Source organism: Oncorhynchus clarkii, chromosome 30 (genome assembly GCF_045791955.1).
Source record: "Oncorhynchus clarkii lewisi isolate Uvic-CL-2024 chromosome 30, UVic_Ocla_1.0, whole genome shotgun sequence".
NCBI lineage: Eukaryota > Metazoa > Chordata > Actinopteri > Salmoniformes > Salmonidae > Oncorhynchus > Oncorhynchus clarkii.
Window position 1 is genome coordinate 24266884 of NC_092176.1, and position 19919 is coordinate 24286802.

At 45.4% G+C, this 19919-nt stretch overlaps 1 protein-coding gene across 1 annotated transcript in view; it reads right to left on the reverse strand.

Moving 5' to 3' along the window:
- LOC139389910 (glycerol-3-phosphate acyltransferase 2, mitochondrial) overlaps positions 1 to 19919 on the reverse strand; it is a 41414-nt gene that overhangs the window by 4390 nt on the left and 17105 nt on the right. The window contains exons 4-11 of the mRNA XM_071136943.1: positions 19827 to 19900; positions 19620 to 19730; positions 17683 to 17805; positions 14403 to 14502; positions 13338 to 13471; positions 13121 to 13220; positions 8776 to 8955; positions 5725 to 5826 (exon numbers count right to left, since the gene is read on the reverse strand). Of these exons, the coding sequence (XP_070993044.1) occupies positions 5725 to 5826; positions 8776 to 8955; positions 13121 to 13220; positions 13338 to 13471; positions 14403 to 14502; positions 17683 to 17805; positions 19620 to 19730; positions 19827 to 19900 (924 nt within the window). The remainder of the gene's footprint in view (positions 1 to 5724; positions 5827 to 8775; positions 8956 to 13120; positions 13221 to 13337; positions 13472 to 14402; positions 14503 to 17682; positions 17806 to 19619; positions 19731 to 19826; positions 19901 to 19919) is intronic.

The window sequence follows — 19919 nt, forward strand, 5'->3', positions numbered from 1 at the left end:
AGCTTCTTCTGTTGGCACTCCAATATGTCCATTAAACATCACAAATGGTCCTTTTATTCGATAAATTCCGTCGTTATATCCCCAAAATGTAAATTTATTTGGCGCGTTTGATTCAGAAAATACACCGGTTCCAACTCGCGCAACATGACTACAAAGTATCTAATAAATTACATGTAAACTTGATCCAAACAACTTTCCTAATCCAACTTTATGTATTTTTAAACGTAAATAATCGATCAAATTTAAGACGGGATAAACTGTGTTCAATACCGGACAAAAACAAAGTGGAGCGAGCTTTCATGTCGCGCGCCCCAACCACAACAGTACACTAGACTCGACACTCGTTCTGAACAGCCCTACTACTATATTATCTCCAATGTATCGTCCATGTAAAAAACCTGTCTGATTAGGATGAATAATATCTGACAATACTTTATTAATTCTATGCACCAAGCATTTTGCATCACAACACTGAAGTGTAAGAGGTCTCCAATTTTTTAAATTAACTGGAACTTTATATATACACACACACACACACCACTTGTGTCCTTTTTCAGTAATAATGATAGCAGACCTTGTTGCGTGTTTGATAATCGACCATTTATATAGGAGTGGTTAAAACATTCTAATAATGGTCCTCTGAGTATATCAAAAAAAGTTTTGTATACTTCCACTGGTATGCCATCCAGCCCTGGAGTTTTCCCAGCCTTAAAGGCTTTAATTGCATAAATAAGTTCCTCCTCTGTAATTTGGCCTTCACATGTCTTTCTGTACAGATGTTAATTTGACATTATTATTATTATTATTATTATTATTATTATTATTATTATTAGGAAAAATATCCATACAATTAGTTTCAGTTAGTGGAGATGGAGGAGACTGAAACTAAAACATTCTTAAAGTATTTTACTTCCTCTTTCAAAATATAATTTGGTGAATCATGCGTTACTCCATACATTTTTGGTAGCATTTCTATATTGAAGATGAAAAAATAATTTGGTGCATTTTCCCACATATTCCATCCAGTTCGCTTAATTTTTATAATATATTACACTGGATCTTTCTTGAATAAGTTCCTCCATTTATTTTAGTTTTTCCTCCAACTTATTCCTCTATGGTACAGTTTTAATTGCTATCTAACTGTACTGTTAGTCCTTCAATTTCCTTTGTTAACCTCTCTGAGCACAGAACCCGGTAGCGGGCTGAAATTCCACAACATACGGTGATCGCTACATAAATAGTCATATTAAACATTCATGAAAATACAAGTGTCTCACATGTATCGAAAGCCTAGAATCTTGCTAATCCAACTGCGTTGTCAGATTTAAAAAAGGATTTACTGCGAAAGAATACGATGTGATTATCCGAGGATAGAGCCCCATGAAAAAAATATATATATTTCAACCAGCACAGGCATAACAAAATCACAAACTGCATTAAAATAAATAGTTTACATTTGACGATCTTCCTCTGTTTGCAATCCCAATGCTCATTGTTACACAATTAATGATCTTTTGTTTGATAAAATCCGTTTTTACAGCCTAACACGAAACATTTTGTGAACCGCTTGTGTCGTGAATTCCGTCTCATTCCATTTGACGACGACCCATTCGAGGGTAAATACCCACACAAAACGTGACTTTTCCAGTCATGTTTGGTTTCATTGCAATCAACTGGTTTGTTTGTAACACATTCACTATTGAAGTTTTATACCGGAAGGAGCTACGCATATTACGCACAGCATTGTTTGGTAAACGCGCAGATTCAGCTGTTTATATATCAATCAGTATGGCGACTAAGTCAGGGAAAGCTAAATCTAAGTCTAGATATACAGATGTACACACAATTTTAGAAGAAATTGATCAGAAAAGTGAGACAGAGATTGTTGTAGGACGATTCATTTAGCGATTCCCAAGCGGAGGAATATTTCTTTGAACGGAGAGGACATCGTTTTGGACTGGTAAGTTCTTCTCATGTTAATGCCCTTGTTTGAAATTAATAATATAAAATATTATTTGTGATTTCTATTAAATTTAGAAGCAATATCTAAAAATGTAATGAAATGCGTGTGTCTGCCGCCCCACCCCAACCCACATGAAATAGCCTATTTGAGGCTGTTGAGGGGAGGGCAGGCCCACAACAATGGCCAAAGGGAAATGGAGACAGTAGATACAGCTGGTCTGTTGTAATATAATAAAGACAGTAGATCTAGCTGGTCTGTCATAATATAATAGAGACAGTAGATCTAGCTGAAATGTCATAATATAAAAGAGACAGTAGATCTAGCAGGTCTATAATAATATATTCAACCTTATGTTCCGTGTACTCTATATATATACACACACTGCTCAAAAAAATAAAGGGAACACTAAAATAACACATCCTAGATCTGAATGAATGAAATATTCTTATTAAATACTTTTTTCTTTACATAGTTGAATGTGCTGACAACAAAATCACACAAAAATTATCAATGGAAATCAAATTTATCAACCCATGGAGGTCTGGATTTGGAGTCACACTCAAAATTAAAGTGGAAAACCACACTACAGGCTGATCCAACTTTGATGTAATGTCCTTAAAACAAGTCAAAATGAGGCTCAGTAGTGTGTGTGGCCTCCACGTGCCTGTATGACCTCCCTACAACGCCTGGGCATGCTCCTGATGAGGTGGCGGATGGTCTCCTGAGGGATCTCCTCCCAGACCTGGACTAAAGCATCCGCCAACTCCTGGACAGTCTGTGGTGCAACATGGCGTTGGTCGATGGAGCGAGAAATTATGTTCCAGATGTGCTCAATTGGATTCAGGTCTGGGGAACGGGCGGGCCAGTTTATAGCATCAATGCTTTCCTCTTGCAGGAACTGCTGACACACTCCAGCGACATGAGGTCTAGCATTGTCTTGCATTAGAAGGAACCCAGGGCCAACCGCACCTCACAAGGGGTCTGAGGATCTCATCTCGGTACCTAATGGCAGTCAGGCTACCTCTGGTGAGCACATGGAGGGCTGTGCGGCCCCCCCCAAAGAAATGCCACCCCACACCATGACTGACCCACCGCCAAACCGGTCATGCTGGAGGATGTTGCAGGCAGCAGAACATTCTCCACGGCATCTCCAGACTCTGTCACATGTGCTCAGTGTGTACCTGCTTTCATCTGTGAAGAGCACAGGGCGCCAGTGGCGAATTTGCCAATCTTGGTGTACTCTGGCAAATGCCAAATGTCCTGCACGGTGTTGGGCTGTGAGCACAACCCCCACCTGTGGACGTCGGGCCCTCATACCACCCTCATGGAGTCTGTTTCTGACCGTTTGAGCAGACACATGCACATTTGTGGCCTGCTGGAGGTCATTTTGCAGGGCTCTGGCAGTGCTCCTCCTGCTCCTCCTTGCACAAAGGCGGAGGTAGCGGTCCGGCTGCTGGGTTGTTGCCCTCCTACGGCCTCCTCCAGGTCTCCTGATGTACTGGCCTGTCTCCTGGTAGCGCCTCCATGCTCTGGACACTACGCTGACAGACACAGCAAACCTTCTTGCCACAGCTCACATTGATGTACCATCCTGGATGAGCTGCACTACCTGAGCTACTTGTGTGGGTTGTAGACTCCGTCTCATGCTACCACTAGAGTGAAAGCACCGCCAGCATTCAAAAGTGACCAAAACATCAGCCAGGAAGCATAGGAACTGAGAAGTGGTCTGTGGCCACCACCTGCAGAACCACTCCTTTATTGGGGGTGTCTTGCTAATTGCCTATAATTTCCACCTGTTGTCTATTCCATTTGCACAACAGCATGTGAAATTTATTGTCAATCAGTGTTGCTTCCTAAGTGGACAGTTTGATTTCACAGAAGTGTGATTGATTTGGAGTTACATTGTGTTGTTTAAGTGTTCCCTTTATTTTTTTGAGCAGTGTATTTGAAGATATATAGAAAAGCTATATTTTTTTATTGTATTATTACAATCCATAACCGGGGTAGAATTGTGTTTCATTATTTTCCTCGTCTATAAGAACTTCATAATTTTTTAAATAGCCATGGAGTACTAGTCTTTGTGTCTCTGGTTTATCGACGACGAGAGCGACTCGTTTCCCTTTGAATCTATTTTTCTTGGAAATTGGATACAGAACTTTATGCCATTCTGTAATTTCTTTCGGGAACTGGTCATTCATGCCAATTTTGGTCCCAGCAAGTCTTTTACCCAGGCTTTTAACCATTATTTTATCTTTAATTGTAGCAAATTTGGCAACGATTGGGCGTTCATACCTCTGCTCTCTGTCCGAAGTGGTGTACACATTTGAGTTGGATTTTGTCGATAGCTTCGCATGGAATCTGAAGCGCTGTAAGGAGGAACTCTAACTACAGATTCAGGAACTTCTCCTTCTTGGATACCTGTAAGTACCAAATTCTCTCTCATGGATCTAGTCTATGTCAAGTAAGGCTTCTCTCAGAACGGTGTTCACTTCGGTTTCAATCTTATGGATTGTCACTTTTAGCTTATTTGTTTCCTTCTCCAATGGTCGCAGCTTTTTCATCACTCATCGAGGCTTGCCTTCAACTCTTATATCCTTACTGACTATTTCAAGTATACCCAGTTTGTCAGTTATTGATTTTAACAGATCGGTTTCGACCTTTACCATTCCCGATGGTGAAAATATTAAAATTGTCTGTGTCTGTAGAAGTCACGTTTTCGTTCTGAAATCGGTTCCCCTGTCTTAACTCTGTCATATTTGTGTGTTTCGTGTTTTCTTAATATTTGTCAATACATTTCTCTAGTCTTAAGATTTGTTTTGTGTTATTATCCAGATTGAAGGTTATCACCCACCAGTTTGTGTTGTGCTAATATTTAGTCTAACTTGCCGATATTGAATATTACGTTTTCATCTTGAGGTGCTCTACATAACCATGTTCAGTCCACCATTACCTGTCTCAGTCCCGCCCTCTCCTCTTACCTCTATAGCCAAGTATTTACGACAATCAGAATGAGACCGATCGAGCTGACGATTAATAATTGACTGCTATTGATAAAAAAGATCTGAAGATCTTTTAAAGAGTGGATTCGGGAGATAACCGCTCTATATAAATGAATGCCTCCGTGGTGCCCCAGGTTATTAGTGGTTTAATTGTTGCATGGTTTAATTCAATCACGTAATCAATTAAATGTTAGGTAATCGATTTGATAAAATAGCATATCTTATAATTGAATCAGTCAGAGACACGACAAATCTTATCTGCTAAATTAAATAGTGTAGCCCATAGCCATATGGCATAGCCTGATCAGGGCCTAACATATGGACAACTCAGAGTGTGCTATTCTGTTCTTCTGAAATATACTACATTTCCTTCATGTCATGTTTCTATAGACATGTCTAAAATAAATAATGGATTTATTGTGATGGTGTAGGCTGGTGTACATGGATCTATTAGACTTTTTAAAATGTAGATGTTCCAAAGTTCTGCATCAGTGGCTTGTAGCCTGTGTGTGGAAGATGCTAAATGTGTTTTATGTTAATTAACGGTCAATTACCGTGAGACTGGCAGTTATTTGCTTGACATTCACAGGCTGACTAAATTTCATGACCGCCTCAGCCCTAGTCACAACTAGACTTCAAAAATACTAAGACAAAGGTGTTTCACAATCCCTGTCTGTTGGAGAGTTAGTTTTAAGCTAAGCAGCTCAGTCCTCCATGAAGGAACAACAATAGCATACCCATCAGTTACTGGTCCAAACATACCTTCAGAGAGAAGGGCTGGGCGAAGTGGATCCTCACACTACTTCTCTGTCGGTTGCCGCACAGCAAGGAGAACACACACCTCAGAGTAGACAGCAGACCAACCTGGGGGATATGGAATACATAAACACATTGTTATCCTCATGGGGACCTAGAATGAATTTCCATTAAAATTCATATTTTCCCTAATCCTTACCATAACCCTAACCCGTAACCCTAGCCCTAATAGTAACCCTAACTCCTAAGCTTAAAATAGCCTTTATCCTCATGGGGATGTGGGAAATTCTTTGGATACTTGAGGGAACAATTAGTTAGGAGAATGGAAGTACAGATACAATAGAAGTATAGAATACATGCACATAAGCACACACAGATGAGTTATGATGATACCATAATGGGGCTCTCCCATTAAGAGTAAGATTAGGGGAGCAATAACAAAAATGATTTTAATTAACAATAGGATGACGTGTGTGTGTCAGATTAATAATGAACAATAAGATGTTGAGGGAACATTAGCCCACCCACAACGGAACACCTTCATCTAACCAACAAGTACAGAAGCAACACTGTGGGGGGGCTCCGAGGGGCTTTACCGGGAAATGTAAGATTAATGTGTGTATGTTATACAGGTAACTGTCAAAAATAATGGGAACACTCAAATGAGGGATAGAGATGTGGTTCTTGAGTTAATTCAGCATCCCATCAAGCTCAGGGTCATGTAGAAAAATGCTGGGCAGGCCATTATTTTGGCTACCATGGCTATAACCCCATAGGATGACAATGCACCAATCCACAGGGCACGAATGGTCACTGAATGGTTTGAGGAGCATGAAAATGATGTAAAACACATGCCATGTCTGTCTCAGTCACCAGATCTCAACCCAACTGACCACTTACAGGAGATTCTGGAGCGGAGCCTGAGACAGCATTTTCCACCACCATCAACAAAACATCTCTCCCACAGTGTTCCACACTTGTAGAATGAATACAGTGCCTTCGGAAAGTATTTAGACCCCTTGACTTTTTTACATATTTTGTTACATTACAGCCTTATTCTAAAATGGATTAAATAAAAATCCTCAGCAATCTACACAGAGTAACCCATAATGACAAAGCGAAAACAGGTTAAGAATGTGTCCAAGGTACATATAAAAAATAAACTGAAATAGCTAATTTACATAAATATTCAGACCCTTTGCTATGAGACTTGAAATTGAGCTCAGGTGCATCCTGTTTCTATTGATCATCCTTGAGCTGTTTCTACAACTTGATTGGAGTCCATCTGTGGTAAATTCAATTGATTGGACATGTTTAAAAAAAATATATAATTAAAAAGGCACACACCTGTCTATATAAGGACCCACAGTTGCCAGTGCATGTCAGAGCAAAAACCAAGCCATGAGGTCGAAGGAATTGTCCGTAGAGCTCCGGGACAGGATTGTGTTGAGGCACAGATCTGGGGAAGGGTACCAAAAAATGTCTGCAGCATTGAAGGTCCCCAAGAACACAGTGGCATCCATCATTCTTAAATGGAAGTTTGGAACCACCAAAACTCTTCCTTGATCTGGCCGCCCGGCCAAACTGAGCAATCGGGGGAGAAGGGCCTTGGTCAGGGAGGTGACAAATAACCTGATGGTCACTCTGACAGAGCTCTAGAGTTCCTCTGTGGAGATGTGAGAACCTTCCAGAAGGACAACCATCTCTGCAGCACTCCACCAATCAGGTCTTTATGGTAGAGTGGCAAGACAGAAGATACTCCTTAGTAAAAGGCACATGACAGCCAGCTTGGAGTTTGCCAAAAGGCACCTAAAGGACTCTCAGAACATGATTGAATGCCAAGAGTCCCGTCTGGAGGAAACCTGGTACCATTGTTACGGTGAAGCATGGGTGGCAGCATCATGCTGTGGGGATGTTTTTCAGTGTCAGGGACCAGTAGACTAGTCAGGATCGAGGCAAAGATGAACGGAGCAAAGTAGAGAGAGATCCTTGATGAAAAGCACTCTGGAGCAAGTTAGGACCTCAGACTGGGGCACAGGTTCACCTTTCAACAGGACAACGACCCTAAGCACACAGCCAACGCAGGACTGGCTTCGGGACAAGTCTCAATGTCCTTGAGTGACCAAGCCAGAGCCCGGACTTGAACCCGATCAAACATTTCTGGAGACCTGAAAATAGCTGTGCAGCAAAGCTTCCCATCCAGCCTGACTGAGCTTGAGGGTCTGCAGAGAATAATGGTAGAAACTCCCCAAATAATGATGTGCCAGGTTTGTAGAGTCATACCCAAGAAGACTCTAGGCTGTAATCGCTGTCAAAGGTGCTTCAACAAAGTACTGAGTAAAGGGTTCGAGTAGTTATGTAAATATGATATCAGTTTTTTATTTTTCATAAATTAGCAACAATTTCTAAATTTTTTTTTTGCTTTGTCATTATGGGGTATTGTGTGCCGATTGATGATAATAATTGTTTTAATGTAACATAACAAAATGTGGAAAAAGTCAAGGGGTCAGAATACTTTCCGAAAGGCACTGTACCAAGGTGCATTGAAGTTGTTCTGGCTTGTGGTGCCCAATGCCTTATTAACACACTTTATGTTGGTGCTTCCTTTATTTTGTTACATGTAGGCTATACACTGAGTGTACAAAACATTAGTAACACCTGCTCTTTCCATTACAGACTGACCAGGTGAATCCAGGTCACCTGTTAAATCCACTTCAATCATTGTAGATGAAGGGGAGGAGACAGGTTAAAGAAGGATTTTTAAGCCTAGAGACAATTGAGACATGGACTGTGTATGTGTGCCATTCAGAGGGTGAATGGGCAAGACGAAAGATTGAAGGGCCTTTGAACAGGGTATGTTAGTAGGTGCCAGGCACACTGGTTTGAGCGTGTCAAGAACTGCACCGCTGCTGGGTTTATCATGCTCAACAGTTTCCTGTGGGTCAACATGGGCCAGCATCCCTGTGGAATGCGTTCGACACCCTGTAGAGTCCATACCCCAACAAATTGAAGCTGTTAGGTATTAGGTAGGTGTTCCTATTGTTGTGTATACTGTACCGGTGTGCTGGTGTTGGGAACACAATCATAGGAGATGCCCACTGGAACCAAGTGGACGTCAGGCACCACTCCCTCTCTCACAGCCAGTCTGATGCGTGCCAACCATTGCCCTCCTCGCCAACTCTCTCCTGACACACACACACTCAGTACCTGGCCTTCACACAGCAACTCACCAACCAACTACACACAAAGAGAGAGAGGGGGTGGGGAGCAGTTGGAGAAAAACATGTTTTGGAATGCAATAATCTGATAAATTACCCACCATGACGTAATGACAACCTCCAATAAGAGGGGTGGGGGACCAGAGAAGGAGAAGAGAGGATAGAGAAATAGGAGAGCTGTAACGGTTTTCTTGTGGTGAAGGAGAGGCGGACCAAAATGCAGCGTGGAGGTTATTCATGTTCTTTAATAAAGGAACTATACATGAATAAACTAATAAAACAATAAATGTGCAAAAACCTAAACAGTCCTATCTGGTGCAAACACAGAGACAGGAACAATCACCCACAAACACACAGTGAAACCCAGGCTACTTAAGTATGATTCTCAATCAGAGACAACTAATGACACCTGCCTCTGATTGGGAACCATACTAGACCGAAACATAGAAATACCCAAATCATAGAAAAACAAACAGACTGCCCACCCCAACTCACGCCCTGACCATACTAAATAATGACAAAACAAAGGAAATAAAGGTCAGAACGTGACAAGAGCTAAGAGTAGTCGATGCCTCCAGTCCAAAGCATCTGTCCCTACTGAGAGGTTGAAAAGGCAAGGATGATAAGGAAAGAGGGGATGATGAACAGAGAAAGAGGTATATAGCAGGACAGACAAGTGGATTATGAATGTGTGAGATATATGTACATACATATACAGTTGAAGTCGTTAGTTTACATACACACTCAGTTTCACAATTCATGACATTTAATCCTAGCAAAAATTCCCTGTCTTAGGTCAGTTAGGATCACAACTTGATTTTAAGAATGTGAAATGTCAGAATAATAGGATAGAGAATTATTTGTTTCAGCTATTATTTCTTTCATCACATTCCCAGTGCGTCAGAAGTTCACATGCTACCAAATGTTAATTGAGTGTATTGCCTTTAAATTGTTTAACTTGGGTCAAACGTTTCTGGTAGCCTCCCACAAGCTTCCCACAATAAGTTGGATGAATTTTGGCTCATTCCTCCAGACAGAGCTGGTGTAACCGAGTCAGGTTTTTAGGCCTCCTTGCTCGAACGCGCTTTTTCAGTTCAGCCCACAAATTCTCTCTAGGATTGAGGTCAGGGCTTTGTGATGGCCACTCCAATATCTTGACTTTGTTGTACTTAAGTCATTTTCCAACAACTTTGGAAGTATGCTTGGGGTCAATGTCCATTTGGAAGAACCATTTGCGACCAAGCTTTAACTGATGTCTTGAGATGTTGCTTCAATATATCCACATAATTTTCCTACCTCATGATGCCATCTATGTTGTGAAGTGCACCAGTCCCACTTGCAGCAAAGCACCACAACATGATGCTGCCACCCCGTGGTTCACGGTTGGGATGGTGTTCTTCGGCTTGCAAGCATCCACCTTTTTCCTCCAAACATAGCGATGGTCATTATGGCCAGAAAGTTATTTTTTTGTTTCATCAGACCAGAGGACATTTCTCCAAAAAGTACAATCTTTCTCCCCAAGTGCAGTTGCAAACTGTAGTCTGGCTTTATTATGGCGGTTTTGGAGCAGTGGCTTCTTCCTTGCTGAGCAGCCTTTCAGGTTATGTCGATATAGGACTCGTTTTACCGTGGATATAGATACATTTGGACCTGTTTCCTCCAGCATCTTCACACGGTCCTTTGCTGTTGTTTTGGGATTGATTTGCACTTTTCGCACCAAAGTACGTTCATCTCTAGGGGATAGAATGTGTCTCCTTCCTGAGCGGTATGACGGCTGCGTGGTCCCATGGTGTTTATACTTGCGTACTATTGTTTGTACAGATGAACGTGGTACCTTCAGGCATTTGGAAATTGCTCCCAAGGACCAGACTTGTGGAGGTCTACAATTTTGGAGGTCTTGGCTGATTTCTTTTGATTTTCCCATGATGTCAAGCGAAGAGGCACTGAGTTTGAAGGTAGGCCTTGAAATACGTTAGCTTACTTACATGGCACGTATTGCACTTTTACTTCTCCAACACTTTGTTTTTGCATTATTTAAACCAAATTGAACATGTTTTATTATTTATTTGAGGCTAAATAGATTTTTATTGATGTATTATATTAAGTTAAAATAAGTGTTCATTCAGTATCGCTGTAAATGTCATTATTACAACAACACAAAATAAAACGGCCGATTGATCGGTATCTGCTTTTTTGGTCCTCCAATAATCGGTATCGGCGTTGAAAAATCATAATTGGTCGACCTCTAGTATACATACGTGTGTGCGCACACACACATACACACACACACAGCAGGACGGACCAGTGATACTATAGGATGAGCTGCAGTAGCTAGATGCCGCCAGAGCCTCAAGTTGTGTTTTTGCTTCTCATACAGAGTGAATTAAATTACTATAGACCAGCAGAAGAGCAGCCCTGTGAAATGAACTCAATAAACTAGCAGGTCTATTAACAATGATGCACAGCCAATAGAAATACACACACAACTGCCTCCCTCCCTTTTTCCCTTACTTCCTCCTCCTCTCTCCTCTCCAGCCAACACAGATGCCACAGATTCTCTAGTGAGATTCAGACTTGCTGTTAATGGGAATAGAACCAGAGCTGGAGTGCGATGGAGCCGGGGCTGACAGAGGGGGATGGAGCCAGAGTGTGGGATGGAGATGGGGCTGACAGTGGGGGATGGAGCCGGAGATGGGGCTGACAGTGGGGTGTGGAGCCGGAGTGGTGGATGGAGATGGGGCTGACAGTGGGGGATGGAGCCGGAGATGGGGCTGACAGTGGGGTGTGGAGCCGGAGATGGGGCTGACAGTGGGGTGTGGAGCCGGAGTGGTGGATGGAGATGGGGCTGACAGTGGGGGACGGAGCCGGAGTGGTGGATGGAGATGGGGCTGACAGTGGGGGACAGAGCCGGAGTGGTGGATGGAGATGGGGCTGACAGTGGGGGACGGAGCCGGAGTGGTGGATGGAGATGGGTCTGATAGTGGGGATGGAGCTGAAGTGTGGGATGGAAATGGGGCTGACAGTAGGGGATGGAGCCGGAGATGGGGCTTACAGTGGGGGATGGAGCCGGAGTGGTGGATGGAGATGGGGCTGACAGTGGGGGATGGAGCCGGAGATGGGGCTTACAGTGGGGGATGGAGCCGGAGTGGTGGATGGAGATGGGGCTGACAGTGGGGGATGGAGCCGGAGTGGTGGATGGAGATGGGGCTGACAGTGGGGGACGGAGCCGGAGTGGTGGATGGAGATGGGGCTGACAGTGGGGGACGGAGCCGGAGTGGTGGATGGAGATGGGGCTGACAGTGGGGGACGGAGCCGGAGTGGTGGATGGAGATGGGGCTGACAGTGTGGGACGGAGCCGGAGTGGTGGATGGAGATGGGGCTGACAGTGGGGGACGGAGCCGGAGTGGTGGATGGAGATGGGGCTGACAGTGGGGGACGGAGCCGGAGTGGTGGATGGAGATGGGGCTGACAGTGGGGGACGGAGCCGGAGTGGTGGATGGAGATGGGGCTGACAGTGGGGGATGGAGCCGGAGTGGTGGATGGAGATGGGGCTGACAGTGGGGGATGGAGCCGGAGTGGTGGATGGAGATGGTGCTGACAGTGGGGGATGGAGCCGGAGTGGTGGATGGAGATGGGGCTGACAGTGGGGGACGGAGCCGGAGTGGTGGATGGAGATGGGGCTGACAGTGGGGGATGGAGCTGGAGTGTGGGATGGAGATGGGTCTGATAGTGGGGATGGAGCTGAAGTGTGGGATGGAAATGGGGCTGACAGTAGGGGATGGAGCCGGAGATGGGGCTTACAGTGGGGGATGGAGCCGGAGTGGTGGATGGAGATGGGGCTGACAGTGGGGGATGGAGCCGGAGATGGGGCTTACAGTGGGGGATGGAGCCGGAGTGGTGGATGGAGATGGGGCTGACAGTGGGGGATGGAGCTGGAGTGTGGGATGGAGATGGGTCTGATAGTGGGGGATGGAGCTGGAGTGTGGGATGGAAATGAGGCTGACAGTGGGGGACGGAGCTGGAGATGGAGCCAGGCTGGGTTCGGGTTGAAGTTCTGTCATCAGCATGCCAAGGAGTGCAATAAAGATGGCGCACGTGTGTGTGTTTTACCCAAATTCCATTTCTCCCCTTCCCCTGAAGTACGAAGGTCTCTCGAATCCACTTGTTGATGGAGACAGACTTACGGAGGTCATGACTGATGAGTAGAGGTTGTCGGTCTCTGCTTCCTGTTCTGTGATTGGATCTGGTGGGAGGAGGACAACGCCAACTCTCTGCAGGACTGACCTATAGGAACAGGTTATACCAGTCAGGTGACAGGAAGAGTAGAGCAGCCAAACTGCCATACCAGGTTGTCTTTTTGTCAATCACTGACTGTCTGTGTGTGTCTGCGCACGCGCGTACCTAAACCAGTTGTTGTGTATCTGTAGGTGACAAAGTGTGTATGGCACTCTCAGGTTGTGACAGAAGAGAACCAGTGGGATGAGAGCATAGTCCACCATACTCTGAGGCACACACACAAACACCAGTGACGCACCCTGAAAAACAAAAGGCATTACACACATTCATTCCTCCAATCGACCTTCTACACACACACACACACCTACATATCTTCTTACACTCCGATCAAAATGTCTGTGTGTGCGTTCGCCAAAATTTCCTAGGGGGATGCAACCTTTATTTGAGGGGTAAAATATTCTTAAATAGCCTATAGGTACACCTAAAATATGTCATGAGTCTTGTTAAAATGTAGAATTGCAGTAAATTAGCTTCAAAACATTTATTTTACTATGGTTATAGAGTCATTTAATAAATTGTTTATATTTATTTTAACCTTTATTTAACTAGCCATGTCAGTTAAGAACAAATACTTATTTACAATGACGGCCTACGCTGGTCCAAACCCGGACGACGCTGGGCCAATTGTGCGCCACCCTATGGGACTCCCAATCACGGCCGGTTGTGATACAGCCTGGATTCGAACCAGGGTCTGTAGTGACAGATGTGCCTTAGACCGCTGCGCCACTCGGGAGCCCCATCACTATTGATTTAATATAGAGCCCTAGAACGACCTTGTCTGACGACTAAAACTGAATTATTCCGCTGCTCTATGTTCAACTACATACTTCAGTCAGACTGCCATCGTTGAAGTCTTTGTGGTGACGTCAAAATGAGGGGTGTTGTTCAAAATAAAGTCATCAGTGATTGGATCATCTCTAATCAGAGTATCAACGGCAATTACGAATTTTCAAAACGCAGTTTTACCCATGTGCGTTCTGGCTCTGGCCCAATGCATCAGTTTCTAGGACCACTAAGAAAGGTTCAAATGTCTTTGAGTTCTAGAAATAGTCGGAGGTACTCAGATCCAAGAGCAAGGAGTTTGGGTAACCAGGCAAAGAAAGACCCTCATACCTATGGGGTACATATGAAAATGTCTGTATGACAGTGTGTGCGTGTGTGAGTGAGTACCTGCTTTGAGGCTCTGTGCAGGGGAGCCATGTGGTTCAGGTTGACCTGAACACTGCAGAACACTGACCCAAACACCTTCAGCAACACCCAGCCGACCAGCCTGGAGTGAGTGAGAGAGACAAACGCCTTCAGCAACACCCAGCCTGGAGAGAGAGAAAAACCCCTTCAGCAACACCCAGCCGACCAGCCTGGAGAGAGAGACAAACCCCTTCAGCAACACCCAGCCTGGAGAGAGAGAAAAACCCCTTCAGCAACACCCAGCCGACCAGCCTGGAGAGAGAGACAAACCCCTTCAGCAACACCCAGCCTAGAGAGAGAGAAAAACCCCTTCAGCAACACCCAGCCTGGAGAGAGAGACAAACCCCTTCAGCAACACCCAGCCTGGAGAGAGAGACAAACCCCTTCAGCAACACCCAGCCGACCAGCCTGGAGAGAGAGACAAACCCCTTCAGCAACACCCAGCCTAGAGAGAGAGAAAAACCCTTTCAGCAACACCCAGCCTGGAGAGAGAGAAAAACCCCTTCAGCAACACCCAGCCTGGAGAGAGAGAAAAACCCCTTCAGCAACACCCAGCCTGGAGAGAGAGACAAACCCTTTCAGCAACACCCAGCCTGGAGAGAGAGAAAAACCCCTTCAGCAACACCCAGCCTGGAGAGAGAGAAAAACCCCTTTAGCAACACCCAGCCGACCAGCCTGGAGAGAGTGAGAGAGACAAACGCCTTCAGCAACACCCAGCCTGGAAAGAGAGAAAAACCCCTTCAGCAACACTCAGCCTACCAGCCTGGAGAGAGAGAAAAACCCCTTCAGCAACACCCAGCCGACCAGCCTGGAGAGAGAGAAACCCGTTCAGCAACACTCAGCCTACCAGCCTGGAGAGAGAGAGAAACCCCTTCAGCAACACTCAGCCTACCAGCCTGGAGAGAGAAAAACCCCTTCAGCAACACTCAGCCTACCAGCCTGGAGAGAGACAGAAACCCCTTCAGCAACACTCAGCCTACCAGCCTGGAGAGAGAGAGAAACCCCTTCAGCAACACTCAGCCTACCAGCCTGGAGAGAGAGAGAAACCCCTTCAGCAACACTCAGCCTACCAGCCTGGAGAGAGAGAGAAACCCCTTCAGCAACACTCAGCCTACCAGCCTGGAGAGAGAGAGAAACCCCTTCAGCAACACTCTGCCTACCAGCCTGGAGAGAAAGACAAACACCTTCAGCAACACTCAGCCTACCAGCCTGGAGAGAGAGAGAAACCCCATCAGCAACACTCAGCCTACCAGCTTGGAGAGAGAGAGAAACCCCTTCAGCAACACTCAGCCTACCAGCCTGGAGAGAGAGAGAAACCCCTTCAGCAACACTCAGCCTACCAGCCTGGAGAGAGAGAGAAACCCCTTCAGCAACACTCAGCCTACCAGCCTGGAGAGAGAGAGAAACCCCTTCAGCAACACTCAGCCTACCAGCCTGGAGAGAGAGAGAAACCCCTTCAGCAACACTCAGCCGACCAGCCTGGAGAGAGAGAGAAACCCCTTCAGCAACACTCAGCCTACCAGCCAGGAGAGAAAGACAAACACCTTCAGCAACACTCAGCCTACCAGCCTGGAGAGAGAGAAAAACCCCATCAGCAACACTCAGCCTACCAGCTTGGAGAGAGAGAGAAACCCCTTCAGCAACACTCAGCCTACCAGCCTGGAGAGAGAGAGAAACCCCTTCAGCAACACTCAGCCTACCAGCCTGGAGAGAGAGAGAAACCCCTTCAGCAACACTCAGCCTACCAGCCTGGAGAGAGAGAGAAACCCCTTCAGCAACACTCAGCCTACCAGCCTGGAGAGAGAGAAAAACCCCTTCAGCAACACTCAGCCTACCAGCCTGGAGAGAGATAAACCCCTTCAGCAACACCCAGCCTACCAGCTTGGAGAGAGAGAGAAACCCCTTCAGCAACACTCAGCCTACCAGCCTGGAGAGAGAGAGAAACCCCTTCAGCAACACTCAGCCTACCAGCCTGGAGAGAGAGAGAAACCCCTTCAGCAACACTCAGCCTACCAGCCTGGAGAGAGAGACAAACACCTTCAGCAACACTCAGCCTACCAGCCTGGAGAGAGAGACAAACACCTTCAGCAACACTCAGCCTACCAGCCTGGAGAGAGATAAACCCCTTCAGCAACACCCAGCCTGGAGAGAGAGAGAAACCCCTTCAGCAACACTCAGCCTACCAGCCTGGAGAGAGATAAACCCCTTCAGCAACACTCAGCCTGGAGAGAGATAAACCCCTTCAGCAACACCCAGCCTGGAGAGAGAGAGAAACCCCTTCAGCAACACTCAGCCTACCAGCCTGGAGAGAGAGACAAACACCTTCAGCATCACCCAGCCTAGAGAGAGAGACAAACACCTTCAGCAACACCCACCCTGGAGAGAAACAAACCCCTTCAGCAACACTCAGCCTAGAGAGAGACAAACCATAAAAATATAGCTGTATGTGAGCTCAATCATTGAATTATTAATTTATTTTATAAACCCCTTTCAACCTCAGCAGTTGTCACAAAGTGCTTTACAGAGCTCTCAGGAGTGCTCTAATTCTAAAGATAGTGTTTGTGAGGGAAAGATAGGAGAAACATGACACTGATATGGAGAAAGCACGGGGTAAACCCATTTGAATTTAATCACTTTAATCAGTTCTTTGTAGTTTGACAACCCTGTTTGTAAGCTTTTAAATGATATCAAACTTTTAGATTTTCCAGTGATGAAGACATTTATAGCCTGAATGTCCAAAAAGTCACCTTTAGAGCACTTCTACAATGGACAAACATGGAAAGTTTTGTTGAAATCAAAAGGGATGCTATGAAAAAGTAAATTAATTCAAATGGATTTACCCGGAGGGGGAGGGGTAGAAAGAGAGAGGAGATAAAGAGGGTCAGATGACACTGGCTGGAAATTAGATGGAAGTTGTGGGGGGAGAGAGCGCGGGTGGAGAGAAGTAGACAGATTTTAAAGACAACCACAATAGAATTCCAATGACCGAGTATATCTACTGGGGATGAAATTGAAAAGAGAATTTTCAATTCCATCCAGGACTACATTATATCCACCATCTACAGAATCTGAAAGGCAGTGAAATTCAGAAGGCAGGTCAAATTAACTCCAAGACAGGATTTCAATGACAGTGGTATTCCAAAAACAAATTCCAAGATTTATGGAACAGACAGAGTTAATCCCAAATGCACCCTATTCTCTACTTTTGATAGGGCTCTATGGGCCTTTTGGAACGCATCCACTGCCGGACAGACAGACCCACCGTAGAAGCTGTGGAGAGATGCAGGTGTTGATGAGGGGGATGTAGGGGGTAAGGTGGGTGAGTGAACCACAGGTGTCTCCCCCTGTTGGTGCTATGTCTGGTGAGGAGAGAGCCTTCTGAACCCTGAAACACATATACGTTGGGATAGGCAACAGGACAAAACAGCCATTTTACTTAACATGTGCACAAACACGTATGCACGCACTCATACACACATATCCACTTGGGGTGAGCTTGGGTGAGCTCCCAGCCATCAAGGACGTACATGCAAGGTGGTGTCTGAGAAAGGCCAGAAAATGGCTAAAGACTCCAGCCACCCGAGACATGGACTGTTCGCCATGCTCCCGTCCGGCAGATGGTACCGGTGCATCAAAGCTCAGAACGACAGACTCTTACAGTTTTTATCCCCTGACCATAAGACTGTTAAAAGGCTAACAACTACTACTCACCCTCACACCTACACTCCTGCTAAAATCCTTAATGATTCTATTTATTATTTCCACTATGATGCTGTTCATTGATTGCCATTATCTATCCATTTTATCCTGCTATTGGCCACTATTACTCCCGTTCACATTTATACACTCACCGGACAGTTTATAAGGTACACCCATCTAGTACTGGGTCGGACCCCCTCTGCCTCCAGAACAACCTGAATTATTCAGGACAAGGATTCTACAAGCTGTCGGAAATGTTCGTTGCTCAATTGGTATCAAGGGACCTATCGTGTGCCATGAAAACATTCCCCACACAAGTACACTACCAGCCTGTACGAACCAGGATGGGGCCATGGACTAATGCGTCTTACGCCAAATCGTGACTGTCATCCAGCATGACGCAACAGAAACCAAGATTCGCCGGACTAGGCAATGTTTTTCCTCTCAATTGTCCAGTGTTGGTGATCGTGTGCCTACTAGAACCGATTCGTCTAGTTTTTAGCTGATAGGAGTGTAACCCGATGTGGTCGTCTGCTGCAATAGACCATCCGTGACGAGGATCGACACGTTATGCATTACGAGATGCCGTTTTGCCCACAATTGTTGTACTGCACCGTTATTTATCCGTTTGTGGCCCACCTGTTAGCTTGTCTGATTTTTGCCATTCTCCTTTGACCTCTCAACAAGCTGTTTTGGCCCACAGGACTGCCGCTGACTGGATGTTTTTTGTTTGTCGCACCCTTCTTAGTAAACCCTAGACACGGTCATGAAGAAAGGCCAAGGAGGGCATTCGTTTGAGTTACTGGATCTGGCACGCCTGGCACCGACGATCATACCGCAGTCAAAGTCGCTTAAGCCACTCGTTTTGCCTATTCTAACATTGACTCACTGTACGTAGGAGCAAACCATTTTCGTGAACGGGGTGGTGTACCTAAAACTGGCATGTGAGTATCTGCTGGTCCCAGTGGTTTTCAATTAATGTAGTCTTGTTTTTTCCAGAGAGAGAGAGTTTTGATACATAGCGATCCATTTGTTATATGTCTGTAGGAGCGATCAATTTTTGCTATACTATTTTTTTTGTGATAACTGTACTGTTGGGTAGAGCTTGCAAGTTAAACATTTACGCTTCGAACACACGGACAGCGTCAATGCGCAAAATAGTATGCAGCATCATCTGGATATGTGTGCAACAAAAGTTACATTCACCTACAGTAAAATTCACCTTCTACCATTTCTGCTACCATTTCTGTCAAGCCGTCTACACATAGTTTAACACATACGTTAAATAAATCCAACATCTGCACCACACCGAAAGCACTGCAACTGCCTCTCCAACACAATGCTGCACAGCAAACTCAGCGTTTCCTTGGAAATGAATGTACTTCTGGTGAAACCAAAATGCAATGACGCCGTCGGTGTGTTCGAAGCGTTAACTGTACCTTTGCATGCAACAATACAACACACACACACACACACACACACACACACACACACAGGTACCTGTTGCTTTGGGAGACTCGCTCCACTCTGTCAGTAGCAGGACTAGGGTAGACCCTGCAGCCTCTGACCAACAGCACACAGCACACTCTCCTCACCAGCCAACCACGATACCTACAACACCCAGGAAACATCACATCATTGTGTATTTGCATGCAGTGTAAGGCCGTGGAGGTCTGTGTGTGTGTGTAATATATGTGTTACGTCTACCTGGTGTGGGTCTCATTGACACTCAGTAGATTATGGAAGCCCAGAGAGGGTATGGTCTGTCCCAGCTTCTTGCCCTGAAACGCAAGTGTACGC